Source organism: Danio aesculapii, chromosome 2 (genome assembly GCF_903798145.1).
Source record: "Danio aesculapii chromosome 2, fDanAes4.1, whole genome shotgun sequence".
NCBI lineage: Eukaryota > Metazoa > Chordata > Actinopteri > Cypriniformes > Danionidae > Danio > Danio aesculapii.
In genome coordinates, this window is record NC_079436.1 from 1,918,489 (window position 1) to 1,936,309 (window position 17,821).

General features: G+C 34.2%; 1 protein-coding gene across 1 annotated transcript in view; it reads left to right on the forward strand.

The window, feature by feature from the left end:
- Positions 1–17,821, forward strand: part of LOC130234359 (adhesion G protein-coupled receptor L2) — a 254,267-nt gene that overhangs the window by 155,580 nt on the left and 80,866 nt on the right. Inside the window, 3 exon segments of the mRNA XM_056464612.1 lie at positions 8,638–8,925; positions 12,754–12,854; positions 13,565–13,750. Of these exon segments, the coding sequence (XP_056320587.1) occupies positions 8,638–8,925; positions 12,754–12,854; positions 13,565–13,750 (575 nt within the window).

A 17,821-nucleotide genomic window follows, 5' to 3' on the forward strand; every position in this document is an offset into this window, starting at 1 on the left:
AATCCACTTTAAACTATTAAAAATGTTAGTGAAAGTCACTTAATTTAATTAATAATTTATTTGTTGAACGCTGGCAATCAGCCACTTTTCAATTACCTAAAAAGTTGACAGTGAATAAAGATTTCTGCGGGTCTGGAAATGGAGCAACTAGCAACGCAGCCGGCATTAAAAAAAACACATTTAAAAACAACAACAAAAAGTAATTAAAGTATGGTTAGCTGTCTTTCCTGTGGCAAAAATAAATATGGAGTCAGATCAATCTCAAAAATATTACGTTTATGAAATGAAATTAATACATGCGCAGCACAATTCACATTTACAACATTCAGTTTGTTAATTCAAAACACAATTCATGAATACAACACACAATTAAAAATCATAAATAGTTTGACCAAGTGCGTTGGATTTGTGTATTTGCGAATTGTGTTTTGTAAATGTGAATTGGTTTGTGGATGTATGAATTATCATTTGTACATGCATTATTTTTGAGACTGATCCGGCACCATAATTTAAAAGGACAGTTCACCCCAAAAATAAAAATGTACTTACCGTTTAGTACCGCGTAAGTGGTTCCAAACCTTAATAAGTTTCTTTTTTGCAGTTGATTACAAAAGAAGATATTTTAAAGAATGTTGAAAACCAGTAACCATTGACTCCCATAGTTGAATTATTAGTTTGATTAATTTTAAAGTCGTACAAATATGGAAACAGATCAGTCTAAAAAACAATACATTTAAAATTATAGTTCATACATCCACAACGCAGGTGACATTTACTAAATCCAATTTGTAAATACACAAATCCAGTTCGCGAGTCAAAACACGATTCATAAATACCCAATTCATTCATTCATATTCTTTTCGGCTTAGTCCCTTTTAGTAATATGGGGTCGCCACTGCGGAATGAACCACCAACTTATCCAGCACATGTTTTACGCAGCAGATGCCCTTCCAGCTGCAACCCATCACTGGGAAACACCCATACACTCTCATTCTAACACATACACTACGGACAATTTAGCTCATGTAATTGACTTATAGCGCATGTGTTTGGACATGTGAGGGAAACCGGAGCACCCGGAGGAAACCCACGGCAACACAGGGAGAACATGCAAACTCCACACAGAAACGCCAACTAAGCCAGCCGAGGTTTAAACCAGCAACCTTCTTGCAGTAAGACGACAGTCCTCCCCATTGCGCCATTATGAATTGTGTTTTAAATTTACAAATTGTATTTTGAAAATATGAGTTGTTCATGTATGAGTTTCATTTTATAAATGTATTGTTTTTGAGACTGATCTGACTCCATACATAAACACTCAACCTCAGGAGGTCAAAAAAATAGTGATTCAAGATAGCAACGACTGTTTCTATGAGCTCTGCGATCCTTTTTAACTGCACAGACAACATTAATTTTAACTTTAGCCAACGTTTACATCATCTGCACTCAAAACTAAAGTAGAAAGGTGACATCTTTCACACAGTTGACCTCGCTCGGTGCAGAATCGCAGAGCTCTGTCGTCTTATTTCTGTAATGCGAAGATCCTGTTGGGTTTAATTTCGTCAAGTCGCATTATATTTCCACAGAGAAAGAAGATGAAATGGGTAAAAACCATAATAGTCCTCTCAGTTGACATGTAATCTGGTCCCACATGCTCATTTAATGCTGTAATGATGTCAGTAGTATTGATACTCCGTTTGCAAGTGGATATTCATTTCCTTCACAAACATAATGCACTGTGTCGGATTTAAGTTTTTCCTTCCCAGTGAAATTTGCTGTCTACACTTATTTTTTTTTAAACATAAAATACGTTGCTCCGGGTACGTTTCGTTGCACATTTCTGATGACAAATCCACTAGAGGGTGCTGTCTGCATTTTGGCGAATCTGAAATACGTTACTTAGTGTGTGTGTGTGTTGTTGTATGTTTCAGATACACATCCTTCTTGTAGACCTCTAGAAAAAGGCGTAGCTTGTCGTGCAGATCAGCTAGCAAAACACTGAGCTAAATCCAACCAATAGTGTTTTCAGAAGCAGACGGAAGAGATAATTGCACTGCCAGCACACAGTTTACCTTAATTTTACGTTGCTTTTGTTGAAGCGTGTTTCACTGGACTCAAACACGAGCGTTCTGCAGCACAAACACAACATCGTACAAAGTGAGCTACGAGCAAACGCCAGAAACGTGTCCATATGGAGATAGATAAGTGACGCAAACGTGTTCATTACTAATCATAGACAATGTTAAGATGTTTAGTGCTGTTTATTTGGTGTTGTGCAAAGAAATGCACCAAAATAATAATGTATTCATAAGAAATAGTCTAAATATCATTAGTGTGAAAAGGAACAAAAGACATTGTCGTTATACTGCCCCCTAGTGTTTATTTCACCCACAAACTGCAGTCAAATGTAAATATTTTAGCATTTTTTTCCACAAAAAACATACATGTTTTTTTAATAAGCTTGTATTTAGTTGTTCATATACAGTTCAAGCCTCATTTGGCCTTCTCTTTTTCAAATATTTCCCAAATGATGTTGAACAGATTCAGGAATTTTTCACAGTATTACCTATAATATTTTTTCTTCTGGAGAAAGTCTTATTTGATTTATTTCGGCTAGAATGAAAGCAGTTGTAAATTTTTTTTTAACCAATTTTAAGGTCAATATTATTAGCCCTCTTAAGCAATATTGGTTTTGGATAGTCTCTAGAACAAACCACTGCTATACAATGACTTGCCTAATTACCAACGAACGCTGAAATCACGCTCACTGGGGGGGGGGGGGGGGGGTTCCACGCTCACCCCGCAGGGGGGCACGCGCAAAATGGGAAGCGGGTAAGAAGATGGTTGCATGGTGGGTTCGGTGCGCATGGGGACTGAACCCAAGGGGGTGGAATTCCAGGAGATTTCCGGGAGACAGAGCAATACAGGAGGTGGGCGGGAGATGGGTCTGAAATACGGGAGACTCCAGGGAAAAACGGGAGTGTTGGCAGGTATGCTAATTACCCTAACTTTACCCTAATTAACCTAGTTTAAATGTCACTTTAAGCTGAATACTAGTGTCTTGAAGAATATCTAGTCTAATATTATTTACTGTCATCATGGTGAAGATAAAATAAATCAGCTATTAGAAATGAGTTATTAACACTATTGTGTTTAGAAATGTGTTGACAGAAAATTTGGGAAAAAATATCCAGGAGGGCGAATAATTCTGACTTCAACTTCATGCGTCTTTGTCAAATGAATGTGACAGGGAAAATAAACTTGCATTTCCCAGTGTTTGTGTGGTGCTTAAATGCATGTAAACACAGTCAGTAATGTCTTAAGCGATGGTAAACAGACAAGACAAAACTAATGATGTGTCAGAATAGATCATTAGCGTATTAGTCTGAAAGCAGCCCGTTAGACACGCCGCTGCCTGTGATGTCATTAATAATAATCAAACGCCAATAATGCTGAGGAAAGATTATGTTCACAGCGCTTGTTTGGAAAACTTTATCAGCTTTAATAAGCTGTTAGATTTGGAAAATTGCTGTTTTTCTGTTCTGTTCAGTGTGTGTGTGCGTGTGTGTGCGTGCGTGCGTGCGTGCGTGCGTAGTCAATATTTGTGGATTAATTATGAAGTTTCACCATAATAGAATGAAAGTTTGGCTCATTTGCATGTTTTTAAGGTGTACTGTGTATATTTATGTGTATATATATAAATACACATAAACATAACATATGAAAATAAACAGAATAAGCATATTTACATATATATGGTACATATAATTTGCGTTAGATCTTTATATATGAGTGTGAGTTTCTCACAGACTTAGAGTGTCACAATCTTGATGCTTCTGTGGGTCTCATCTATCAAATCTGAGCTTTATTTTGTATCTTCTATTGGATTCACATCAGGGGATTGGCTGGGCCATTCTACAGCTTGATTTTCTTTCTCTGAAAGCATCTGAGAGTCTCCTTGGCTGTGTTTTGGATCATTGTCTTGCTGAAATGTCCACCCTGGTTTCATCTTCATCCTCTTGCTAATGTAGATGTTGGACTGAAGCAGCTGATATTCATTTACACTGAGGAAGGGCAGAGGGTTGCTGAAGAACTACTGAGAGATTTCAGCTGCTGTCTGGGCTTTCACTGCCCAAATACACCTCCCTTTCTTCATGTGTTCATTTTATTACACAGAACATCATTTATGAACTAATTAATATTGTTTTCTTTGCATATAAGGATTTATTTGGTTGTTACCAACATCTGGTGAAAATTTCAAGTCAACAGCACCTTTAGAGATATGAGATAAATGGGGACGTGTTCAATAATTTTCCCCCCTGCTGTATATATGCATCTAGTTTGCTTTCAGTAAATATTGTAACTTTTGGCACTCGTATTTTGACATGCATATCACGCAAAAACATTCTGGCAAGAGTTTTTGTAGACTTTGATTTACGGCGTCTTTTCTTTGTGTGTTTTACAGTGCTAAAGATGACAGCGTAATAGACCAGATCCAGCCCTATTTGTTTAAACTGTCAAAAACAAATGACGGAAAGCTCTTTGAATGATCCTTAAATGTTTTTAAAAAGGTTTGCCTTCACCTTTCTAAAAACCTCTCTGCGTGAAACAATCTTCAGGATGTTTGAATGACACACAAAACAAAAACCTTGGCCTTACAGATAGTTTGAAAGTGAAAATTCAACCCTAAAATACATTTTCACTCATCCTCAAGTGATCTTAAACCTTGAGTTTCTGTGTTTTGTTGAAGAAAAAAGAAGATATTTTGAAAAATGTTGGTAATCAGTAATAATTGACGTCCATAAAACAAATAGTGTGGAAGTCAATGGTTACAGGTTTTCAGCATTCTTCAAAATACCTTCTTTTCCTTTAATTCTCAAGCATATATGCATATACACTCACCGGCCACTTTATTAGGTACACCTTACTAGTACCATGTTGGACCCCCTTTTGCCTTCAGAACTGCCTTAATTATTTGTGGCAGAGATTCAACAAGGTACTGGAAATATTCCTCAGAGATTTTGCTCCATATTGACATGATAGCATCACACAGTTGCTGCAGATTTGTCGGCTGCACATCTATGATGTGAATCTCCCTTTCTACCACATCCCAGTGGTGCTCTAGATTGAGATCTGGTGACTGTGGAGGCCATTTGAGTACAGTGAACTCATTGTTGAACTGCAGCAGATCGTCTTGACCATGTCTACATGCCTAAATGCATTGAGTTGCTGCCATGTGATTGGCTGATTAGAAATTTGCGTTAATAAGCAGTTGGACAGGTGTACCTAATAAAGTGGCCGGTGAGTGTATCTTGTACTGCAGCCCTTGTAGTCTAGATTAAGGGTAAAAAATCTAAATAATAATGAATTAATTAAAATAATTTTGCCCAAAAATCTCCTTAGTGATGTATTTATTTATTTGTTTATTTATGTATTTGTTTGTTTATTTGTTTGTTTGTTTTTAAAGTGTAAAGTGATGAAATAAAGAGACGCGTCTTTACTGAATCTGAACTTAAGTGGCCACAAGAGACTCATCTGAATACATGTTAATGCCAGGTGGAAACAGGGCCCCAGAGGCTTGTAGGTAATTTTGTTATTGTGATTAAATTCCAGTCCTGCAAGCAGCAGAGTGGAGGCCAGACAAATGAATGCTTGAGCATTATTAGCATTCCTTCTGGATCTTCTGAATGTTACAGCGTGCTGTTGGATTCACTGTCTGATATGTTAACTGATATATGCATGCTTTGCACATTTTTTAAATAATATCACACATTCCTTTGCATCCTGAGAGGATTCATTCATTCATTCATTTATTTATTTATTTATTTTTGTAATTTATTTAACGTTTTTTTATTTATTTTACATTATTTGTAATTATTTATTTATTTATTTATCTAAAATATTTATTATTATATTTTATATTAAAATTTAAATGTATTTATTTATTTATTCTATAGTTATTTATTTCACATTTTTTACATTTATTCATTTATTTTTAAATTATTAAATTTTTATTTATTTATATAAAATTTATTTATTTATTAAAAAAAATTTTATTTTACAATTCTTTATTTTAATTCTTTTGTTTTAGAATTTATTTATTTAAAAAATTATAAAAAAATTTTATGTATTTATTTTTTATATTACATTCATTTTAAAAAATTTTTTTACATTTATTTACTTTAATTTTAAATGTTATGTTTATTTATCTATTTTTACATTTATTTATTTTATTTACGTTAATTTGTACATTTTTACATTTATTTATTTATTTTAAAATTATTCTTTTAAATGTATTTGTTTATTTGTTTTAAATTTATTTTTTATTGTTTTGTTTTACTTTTATTCATTTGTTTTAAAATTATTTATTTTACATTTATTTATTTTTTAAAATGTTTTTTTTTAATTTTACATTTATTTATTTGTCATTTTTTTTACATTCATTTATTTTAAGTTTTTTTTGTTTTACATTTATTTATTTATTTATTTTAAATATGTTTTTTATTTTAAATGAATTCATTTATTTATTAATTTTTAAATGAATTTATTTACTGATTTATTTTTGTTTGTTTGAGTCCTCATGTTCTCTGTCTGGCTGATCAACAATCACTGCTTCACTGAAAAGCTTTCCCCCCGCCACCCTCAAAAAAGAAAAACCCCAAAAATCTTTATCCTTGTATCACACACTCAACAAGATGGTGCTGAGCGATTATATGCATGACCACACATGAGGGGGCTGTGCTTTAGCTCTATTAGCCAATAGAGTTGTGTGGTTTTCTTTGGGCTTCATCAGGCATCTGTTCTGATTGGCTGATATGAAAGGGAGCAGAAATCTGTTATTCTGAGCACATTCATATCTTGTGATGTTCATTATTACGGATGATTTCCATGCAGTCACGCTTGTGGTTGAAACAGGAGCGCACAAACAAACACGGTGCAGAACTGAAAAACACTCAGACAAGCTAACTTGAAAGCTGTTTTTACTCAAAAAGCATTGGTTTAAAATCACTCGCAGACAAAACACTACCTGTGTACACTTGTGTTTTTTTAATGCTCTGCACTTTCCTATGCAGAATTAAGGTGTAAAGAGTCATTGTTTTGGAGCAACAACTATTATTATTATTATTATTATTATTATTATTATTGTTGTTGTTGTTGTTGTTGTTGTTGTTATTATTATTATTGTTATTATTATTATTATTATTATTATTATTATTATTATTAATATTATTATTATTATTATTGTTATTATTTTTATTATTGTTGTTGTTGTTGTTGTTGTTGTTGTTATTATTAATATTATTAACAATATCAACAATTAACTCAAATATTTCAGTCTGATAACTCATATAAGTCAGTCTGAAAACTCAAATTTCATTTAATAAACTCACATATTCAAGTCTGATAACTTATTTATTTAAGTCTGATAAAGTCCTATACTTAAGTCTGATAAACTCATATTTCATTTAATAAACTCACATATTTAAGTCTGATAAACTCATATATTCAAGTCTGATAACTTATTTATTTAAGTCTGATAAACTCATATATTCAAGTCTGATAACTTATTTATTTAAGTCTGATAAACTCATATATTCAAGTCTGATAACTTATTTATTTAAGTCTGATAAACTCATATTTCATTTAATAAACTCACATATTTAAGTCTGATAAACTCATATATTCAAGTCTGATAACTTATTTATTTAAGTCTGATAAACTCATATTTCATTTAATAAACTCACATATTTAAGTCTGATAAACTCACATATTCAAGTCTGATAACTTATTTATTTAAGTCTGATAAACTCATATTTCATTTAATAAACTCACATATTTAAGTCTGATAAACTCATATATTCAAGTCTGATAACTTATTTATTTAAGTCTGATAAACTCATATTTCATTTAATAAACTCACATATTTAAGTCTGATAAACTCATATATTCAAGTCTGATAACTTATTTATTTAAGTCTGATAAACTCATATTTCATTTAATAAACTCACATATTTAAGTCTGATTAACTCATATATTCAAGTCTGATAACTTATTTATTTAAGTCTGATAAACTCATATTTCATTTAATAAACTCACATATTTAAGTCTGATTAACTCATATATTCAAGTCTGATAACTTATTTATTTAAGTCTGATAAACTCATATTTCATTTAATAAACTCACATATTTAAGTCTGATTAACTCACATATTTAAGTCTGATAAACTCATATATTCAAGTCTGATAAGTTATTTATTTAAGTTTGATAAAGTCCTATGCTTAAGTCTGATAAACTCATATTTTATTTAATAAACTCATATATTTAAGTCTGATAAACTCATATATTCACGTCTGATAACTTATATGTTTAAGTCTGATAAAGTCCTATACTTAAGTCTGATAAACTCATATATTCACGTCTGATAACTTATATATATAAGTCTGATAATGTCCTATATTTAAGTCTGTTAAACTCACATATTTCAATTGATTGATGGTATACTACATTTGATTTATATTAGTATTTTTTATATATATATATATTTATATTTATAAGTCTGATATATTCTTATTTTACAGTCAGTATAATGATCTCCTATATTTCAGTGCAATAATCTCAATCTTTTGTTCCTCCAGAGCCGACAGTGTCCGATGACGCCACCTCCACTCTTCCTCCCAGAAGATCCACTCCAGCAGTCTTGAAGACCACCCTCAGCATCAGCTTCACCCAGAGACCATCTCTGAACTCCAGCATACCCGCAGACCCACTGACGGAGGAGCATCCGGAACCTCCATCCGACCCCACCGCCAGCCTACCGCCTGCCAGCAGACGCTTCTGTGAACCGGCTGAAAAAAGAGGAATCTCCTGGCCAAAAACACACCGCGGGCTGACGGTGGAGCGGCCCTGTCCTAGAGGAACACGAGGTGTGTCTGCGGGGTCTCTCCGTTATAATAAATAATGTTTGTTCGTTCATTAGTTCGTTTATTCATTCATTCATTCCTCTGTTCATTCATTTATTTGTTTATTCAGTCGTTTGTTCATTTGTTCATTCATTAATGTATTCGTTAATTCATTCATTTGTTCTTTAATTCATTCATCTGTTCATTCATTCATTCATTTGTTCGTTCAGTCATTTATTCATTTGTTCTATCATTCATTCGCTCATTCATCCTTTCATTCATTCATTTGTTCATTTATTTATGTATTCGTTCATTCGTTTGTTTGGTCAGTCGTTCGTTCATTCATTTTTTCATTCATTCATTTGTTTGTTCATTAATTCATTTTATTCATTATTTGTTCGTTTGGTCAGGCATTCCTTCATTCATTCCTTCATTCATTCATTTGTTCATTCATTCATGTATTCACTCATTCGTTTGTTCAGTCAGTCGTTCATTAATTAGTTCTTTAATTCATTCATCTGTTAATTCATTCAGTAATTTCTTCATTTAATCATTCATTCATTTGTTCATTCATTCAATTATTCGTTTGGTCATTCTTTCATCCATTCAATCATTTGTTCGCTTGTTCATTCATCTGTTCATTCATTCATTCGTTTGTTTATTAATTCATTCATTCTTTCATTAATTTATTTGTTTGTTCATTCATTCATTCATTCATTCATTTGTTAATTCTTACATGTATTCGGTCATCCATTCATTTGTTCTTTAATTTGTTTGTTTGTTTATTGATTTTTTTCATTTATTTATTTGTTTGTTGGTCAATTTATTTGTTTGTTCGCATTATTCAGACACAAGATGGCGCCAAACAGTCAGAAACACAAAGCTTACAGAAAGGAAAACAGCTGATGGAGTATACACTAACCTGCGCATTATTCAGACACAAGATGGTGCCGAACAGACCAAAACACAAAGCTGACAGAAACAGTTGCTGGAGTATACACTAACCTGCGCATTATTCAGACACAAGATGGCACCAAACAGTCAAAAACACAAAGCTGACAGAAACAGCTGATGGAGTATACACTAACCTGCGCATTATTCAGACACAAGATGGCGCCAAACAGTCAAAAACACAAAGCTGACAGAAACAGCTGATGGAGTATACACTAACCTGCGCATTATTCAGACACAAGATGGCGCCAAACAGTCAAAAACACAAAGCTGACAGAAACAGCTGATGGAGTATACACTAACCTGCGCATTATTCAGACACAAGATGGCGCCAAACAGTCAAAAACACAAAGCTGACAGAAACGGCTGATGGAGTATACACTAACCTGCGCATTATTCAGACACAAGATGGCGCCAAACAGTCAAAAACACAAAGCTGACAGAAACAGCTGATGGAGTATACACTAACCTGCGCATTATTCAGACACAAGATGCCGCCAAACAGTCAAAAACACAAAGCTGACAGAAACAGCTGATGGAGTATACACTAACCTGCGCATTATTCAGACACTAGATGGCGCCAAACAGACAAAAACACAAAGCTGACAGAAACAGCTGATGGAGTATACACTAACCTGCGCATTATTCAGACACTAGATGGCGCCAAACAGACAAAAACACAAAGCTGACAGAAACAGCTGATGGAGTATACACTAACCTGCGCATTATTCAGACACTAGATGGCACCAAACAGACAAAAACACAAAGCTGACAGAAACAGCTGATGGAGTATACACTAACCTGCGCATTATTCAGACACTAGATGGCACCAAACAGACAAAAACACAAAGCTGACAGAAACAGCTGATGGAGTATACACTAACCTGCGCATTATTCAGACACTAGATGGCACCAAACAGACAAAAACACAAAGCTGACAGAAACAGCTGATGGAGTATACACTAACCTGCACTAACCACAAATCAGTCAAAAACAGCCAAATATAAATATGGATATTAGACTTCATCCAGACGAAATTATCGTAGGAAATCGTAAATTAAGTAAAAAAAAATTCCAATAATTGTTCAATAAATGTTTGTTTTTAAAATGATTATTTTATCATGATTGTGAATATGGTTTGCTGCTAAACTGAATGAAACAGAAGAGCCTTCATCCTAGACAGAGTCTTTATTTCTGCTGATCTACAGATCTGATGTACGAGGGTTATTATGCTAATGTTTTGATAGCGTTTGACAGCTCTGTACAGATAATATCATCATGATCATTGTGTTTGTCTGACTGAATATAGTCTCTTCAGCAATAAGCTTTCTGCAGGCTTCTTTTTTTAAATGACTGCCTTCTTAGTTGAAGTGCAAGAAAACAAAAGCAGCATCCCGAAAAATAAATATCAGTACAGCAGCTTCAGATGGGATAAACATATAACCAATAAATCAATAAAAGAGGTGACAGAATTAACCAGGAGAAGAAAAGACCGTTCTAACTCTTTCATTCGTTCGTTCGTTCGTTCGTTCGTTCATTCATTCGTTTGTTCGTTCAATCATTCATTCATTCATTCATTCATTTATTCATTCATCTGTTCAATTGTTCATTCATTCATTCGTTCATTGATTCACTCATTTCTTAATTCATTTGTTCATTCATTCATTCATTATTTTTTTCGGTCATTAATTCAAATGTTCATTCATTAATTTGTTCATTCATTCTTTTGTTCATTCATCGATTAATTAATTCATTCATTCATTTGTTCATTCTTTCATTCATTATTTCATTCATTCATTCATTTGTTCATTAGTTCATTTTTGTTCATTCATTTATTCATTCATACGTTTGTTAGTTAAGTCGTTTGTTTGTTCATTCAGTCTTATTCATTAATTTATTCATTTATTCATTCGTTCGTTCGTTTAAGTTGTATATTTGTGCTTGTTCGTTCGTTCATTCATTATTTTATTCATTGAATGGTCGTTCGTTATTTCATTTATTTGTCCATTCATTCATTCATTTATTCGTTCGTTCATTTGTTTGTTCATTTATTCTTTTTATTCAATAATTACTAATTCAATTATTATTTCTTTTACTCATTTATTTGTTGATTCTTTTATTCAATCATCATTTGTTCATTCATTCGTTTATTCATTCAGTCATTTTGTTTGTTCATTAATTAATTCATTCATTAATTCTTTCATTCTTTTATTTATTCTTTCATTCTTTCATTCATTCAATAATTTGTTTCATTCATTCATTCATTTATTCATTAATTCATTCATCTCTTCATTCATTCATTTGTTTTTTCATTCGTTCGTTCAGTCATTCATTCTTTTTCATTCATTCATTCATTTTCATTCATTCATTCATTCATTCATTATTTATAAAGCACATTAAAAAACAACCAGGGTTGACCAAAGTGCTGTACATGTGACAGATACAAAAACTAAAATACAGTATTCTCAGATTTAAATGTTAGATTGAATATAGAATTATTCGCCCGGTCTCCTGTATATTTCCCCCCCAATTTCTATTTAATGGCACATAATATTAGTCTAGATATTCTTCAAGACACCAGTATTCAGCTTAAAGTGACATTTAAAGGCTTCACTAGGTTAATTAGGGTAAAGTTAGGGTAATTAGGCAAGTCATTGTATAACAGTGGTTTGTTCTGGAGACAATCCAAAACTAATATTGCTTAAGGGGGCTAATAATATTGACCTTAAAATTGCTTTAAAAAAATTTAAAACTTTTCTGGTATTATAGAAAATACTGTAAAAAAATCATTGCTTTTTTAAACATAATTTGGGGAAATCTTTTAAAATACAACAGGGCTAATAATTCTCTGTACTTTGCTGTAATCTTTAACTGAGTGTTTGTTGTGTCTTCTCCTTCCAGGAATCGCTCTGTTCCTCTGCTTGACCGGTGGCGTCTGGAACTGGAAAGGTCCCGATCTCAGCAACTGTACGTCACACTGGGTGGCTCAGGTGGCGCAGAAGGTCAGATGATGCTGGATGTCATTTCAGATCCACTTTTCACAATACACTGAGTTATTTCACAATACACAGAGCGTGGACCGCCATAAGATTCTCACGCTACTGTATGATAACCTTGGATAAAAATATAACCCGTATGTGTGATAACTGCCCTAAAATATGTTCTTTTAAAATGTCTGGGGGGGAAAACTACAACGTTTCTCCCATTGAACACAATATATTTAATCTTAAGAAACATTTAAAATATTTAGTGTGTGTGATGTGTGTTTACTGGTGAATTCTCAGATCCGCAGTGGTGAGAACTAATGAATGAAGTGAATGATTTAAAGCCGCAGTGATGTAGTTCCTAAAGAAACAGGATATTAAATAAGAAAATAGTGGGTGTGGCTTGTTTTTTTTCTACTGCAAGCTGATTGGATGTGACAAAGTAGGCGTGTTATTCAGAAAGATGAGGAAAAGAGTTTGGGGAGAGTTATTGCAACCTAACAGACTCCTCCTGCTCACCATTTCTGTTTGATGTCAACATGGGGCGTGGTTAAGTATATTAGCCACGCCCAATACTTGAGACATTGAAAATTACAAGGGAAAACTTTTATTTATTTCTTCATAACATGTTCACCACAAAACTAGCAATGCGAGCTCACAAACAAAATGACTATGGCTAGTTTTGATTTCATGCGGACTTTATTGTGTGTTCTGTTTTGATTTCTCAGATCCGCAGTGGAGAGAACGCAGCGAGTCTGGCCAATGAACTGGCTCACCACACTCAGGGCTCAGTGTTTGCTGGAGACGTCAGCTCTTCTGTGCGCCTCATGGAGCAGCTGGTGGATATTCTGGACGCTCAACTGCAGGAGCTCAAACCGGACCAGAAGGACTCGCCTGGACGCAGCTTCAACAAGGTACACACTCTCCAGAGTTTATTACGAGAGTCACATTATTGAGGAAAACGTTAACAGTTCTGGTCTGACGGTCTCTTCAGTTGTGTGTTAAATATAATGGCTGGATCGTTCTTGATTTAGTTTTTACATCTCTGTGCAATTCTATTCTTCAGTTCAGGTTAGTTGGAAATATGTGCCTCGTAATATACATCGCTCCGGGTATGTTTCGTTGCACGTTACTGATGACAAATCCACTAGTGGGCGCTGTTTACATGTTTGCGAATCTGAAATGCATTACTTAGGGTGTGTTTAGTTTAGTTTCAGATACACGTCCTTTTTGTAGACGTCCAGGAGAAGGCAGAGCTTGTCGTACAGATCAGCTAGCGAAACACTAAGCTAAACCCTTCGCTTAACCCAACCAGTTGTGTTTTCAGAAGCAGACGGAAGGGAAAAGTGCACTAAGAACACATTGTTTACCTTGATTTTACATTGCTTTTATCTCTTTTATGTAAGCGTGCTTCACCAGACTCGAACCCCAGCACTCTGCAGCACAAACACAACAAAGTGAGCTACGAGAAAACAGCAGAAAAGTGTTCATATGGAGATAGATAGGTGACACAAATGTGTTCATTACAAATCACAGACAGCGTTAAGATGTTTAGTGGTGTTTATTTGGTGTTGTGCAAAGAAATGCATGTAAATAATCCTTTATTCGTCAATAATATGTGCCTGTAAATATCATTAGTGTGAAAAGGAACAACAGTTGACCTCATCATACTGCCCTCTAGTGTTCATTTCACCTCAAACTGCAGTCAAGCGTGTGTTTAAGTACACTTTTTAGCTGTTTCACAAAAATGTGGGCTGAAGAATGTATTTCCAATGAGTCTGTGTTGTACCACAATATAAAAAGAAAAACGTATTATACTGGGACAAAAATATTTATGAACTAACCGTAATTACCTTAAATAAAATCAACTAACGTCAACAAACATGAATAAAAACCGTAATGAATGTATTGATAATAGTTTGTTCATGTTAGTAAATACATTAACTGACATTCATTATTTTAAAGTATTAACAAAAAAACGAAAGCTGTTGCCGTAATACTGCCCCCTAGTGTTCCTTTTACGTAACGTTGCAGTCAAATGGAAAGAAAGTTTTTGTGGTTTCCCAAAAATATAGGTTGATTATTTGGTTGAACGCACTTCAGATTTGCAAAAAAAATAAAAATTAAAAAAGTGCAAAAAGCGCCCTCTAGTGGATTTGTTATCAGAAACGTGCAATAAAACGTACCGCGAGCAACGTATTTTACTTTTCGCATCTACTTTCCCACAGAAAATAAAATAAATAAACAAATTAAACATTGATTCACAGTAAGCTTGTATTATTTTAAGGTAAGGAGAAAGCTGGCTTTAAATAAAGATTAAAAAAATAAGTTACGAAGTGTGGATGAGTGATGGGACGCTAGTCTTTATTGTTAGCTGAAGTGTCATTTGTTATTTTAGTCCAGCTCTCACAGCATCATTGCCACCAGGGTTTATAGTACGACAGCAGCTCCCAAGACTCATTTATCATCACTGCTCTTCATCAACACCAGAGAAGATCACACAATTCTCCTCCATCACTAGATCTGTTTCCAACCCAGACAAATTTGGACTTAAATGTGAAACGTCTAAATGTTTGTTCAGTAGAGTGCTGCAGAAAAGACATCAAAACGTAGAAGAAGGAAGAACTTACCGCTGACTCCCTTGAGATTTTCCTGTGGGGTTTGATCAGTTTTATATTGTCAATTAATGAGTAAATTAAGCCCCGTGGGAAACACAACTTGACAATACTGGAATGATTTGTTCTACTACATTAACTGCACACTCTTACCAAGTTACTTTAACTACACAAAACAGCTTAAAGTGAAATTAAAATAACGTTTTTTAGATGTTATTATTGTCAGTATGATAGTCTTAAGTTAAGCGATTCACATTTAGAAACATATAAATATCCAAAGTTAATCACTTTCACCTAAATGGATATACACTCACTGGCCACTTTATTAGGTACACCTTACCAGTACCGTGTTGGAGCCCATTTTGCCTTCAGAACTGCCTTAATCCTTCATGGCAGAGATTCAACAAGGTAGATTTTGCTCCATATTGACATGATAGCATCACACAGTTGCTGCAGATTTGTCGGCTGCACATCCATGATGTGAATCTCCCGTTCCACCACATCCCAAAGATACTCTATAGGATTGAGATCTGGTGACTGTGGAGGCCATTTGAGTACAGTGAACTCATTGTCATGTTCAAGAAACCAGTCTGAGAGGATTGGCGCTTTATGACATGGTGCGTTATCCTGCTGGAATTGGCACCCGGTGTGGTCTTCTGCTGCCGTAGCCCATCCACCTTAAGGTTGGACGTGTTGTGTGTTCAGAGATGCTCTTCTGCAGACCTCGGTTGTAACGAGTGTTTATTTGAGTTACTGTTGCCTTTCTATCAGCTGGAACCAGTCTGGCCATGATGACAGCTCATAATATTAGACTAGATATTCATCAAGACACTAGTATTCAGCTTAAAGTGACATTTAAAGGCTTAACTAGGGTAATTAGGCAAGTCATTGTATAACAGTGGTTTGTTCTAGAGACAATTCAAAACTAATATTGCTTAAGGGGGCTAATAATATTGACCTTAAAATGCTTTTACTCTAGCAGAAATAAAACAAATAAGACTTTCTCCAGAAGAAAAAATATCATAGGAAATACTGTGAAAATTTCCTGAATCTGTTCAACATCATTTGGGAAATAATTGAAGAAGAAATTCACAGGCGGGCGAATAATTTTGACTTTAATTTACATTAGGTCTCATTTACCGTATACATGTTTTCCCCTTCAATGAAAAACCCCGTTATAAAAGCACATTGGTGGATCTGGATGTAATTCTCCCAGCAGATTCTGATGTTGCTCCTGCACCCGTTTATTGATTTATATAATAGTGGTAATAATTCTGTGCACGGCGGCGAATCACTCTATTGGTTATTAATGTAGAATAGAAGATTTTCCTCAATATATTCAGTACACGAGGCTCCAGACCAACAGTCTTACAGATTGATTCCAGAGTTTCTGCTCATGTATTATTAATGATGCTATTTAATATTAATAATATTCTAATATTAAAGTTTTGGGGTGGCACGGTGGCTCAGTGGTTAGCGCTGTGGCATCACAGCAAGAAGTTTGCTGGTTCGAGTCCTGGCTGAGTCAGTTGGCATTTCTGTGTGGACTTTGTTGTGTTGGCGTGGGTTTCCTCCGGGTGCTCCCCACAGTCCAAACACATGCGCTATAGGGGAACTGATGAACTAAATTGGCCGTAGTGTATGAGTGTGGTTGTATGTGTATGGGTGTTTCCCAGTACTGGGTTGCGGCTGGAAGGGCATCCACTGTGTAAAACATATGCAGGAATAGTTGGTGGTTCATTCCGCTGTGGTGACCCCTGATGAATAAGGGACTAAGCTGAAGGAAAATGAATGAATGAATCAATATTAAAGTTGTTTCCTGATGGAGATGTGGACAGTAAAATGATGAAGTCGACAGCAGCACACGTGTAAATTCACTCAGATTCTGCAGGCTGTTCATTAACAAATACATCTATGTAGTTATTTATTTTTAAAACTTATTCTTCTTATATTCGTAGGTATTGATAATCGTAATAAAGCAAAATTATTTAGTAAATCAGGGTTATTATAGCTGAACAAAACTCATTTCATTTCAATCAATAGAAGTTCATTCATTCGTTCATTCATTCATTCATTTCTTTTCGGCTCAGTCCTGTCATGTCGTTTTGTTTCTTAAAATAAAATAAATGATTTTTTTTTAAAGAAAAGGATTTCATTTACTTTATATTTGTTTTCATTTCCTTTTACTTTAAATGTAAAAACTGTATATATATATATATATATATATATATATATATAAACTTCCTCTTCTTCTTCCTCCTCCTCGTCTTCTTCATTCCTCCAGTATTTCTGCAGTTCTCTCTCTTCAGTCTCTTATATAAGGCAGATCCACATTCAAAGCCATGTTTAATTGAAATGGATTTAATGGAC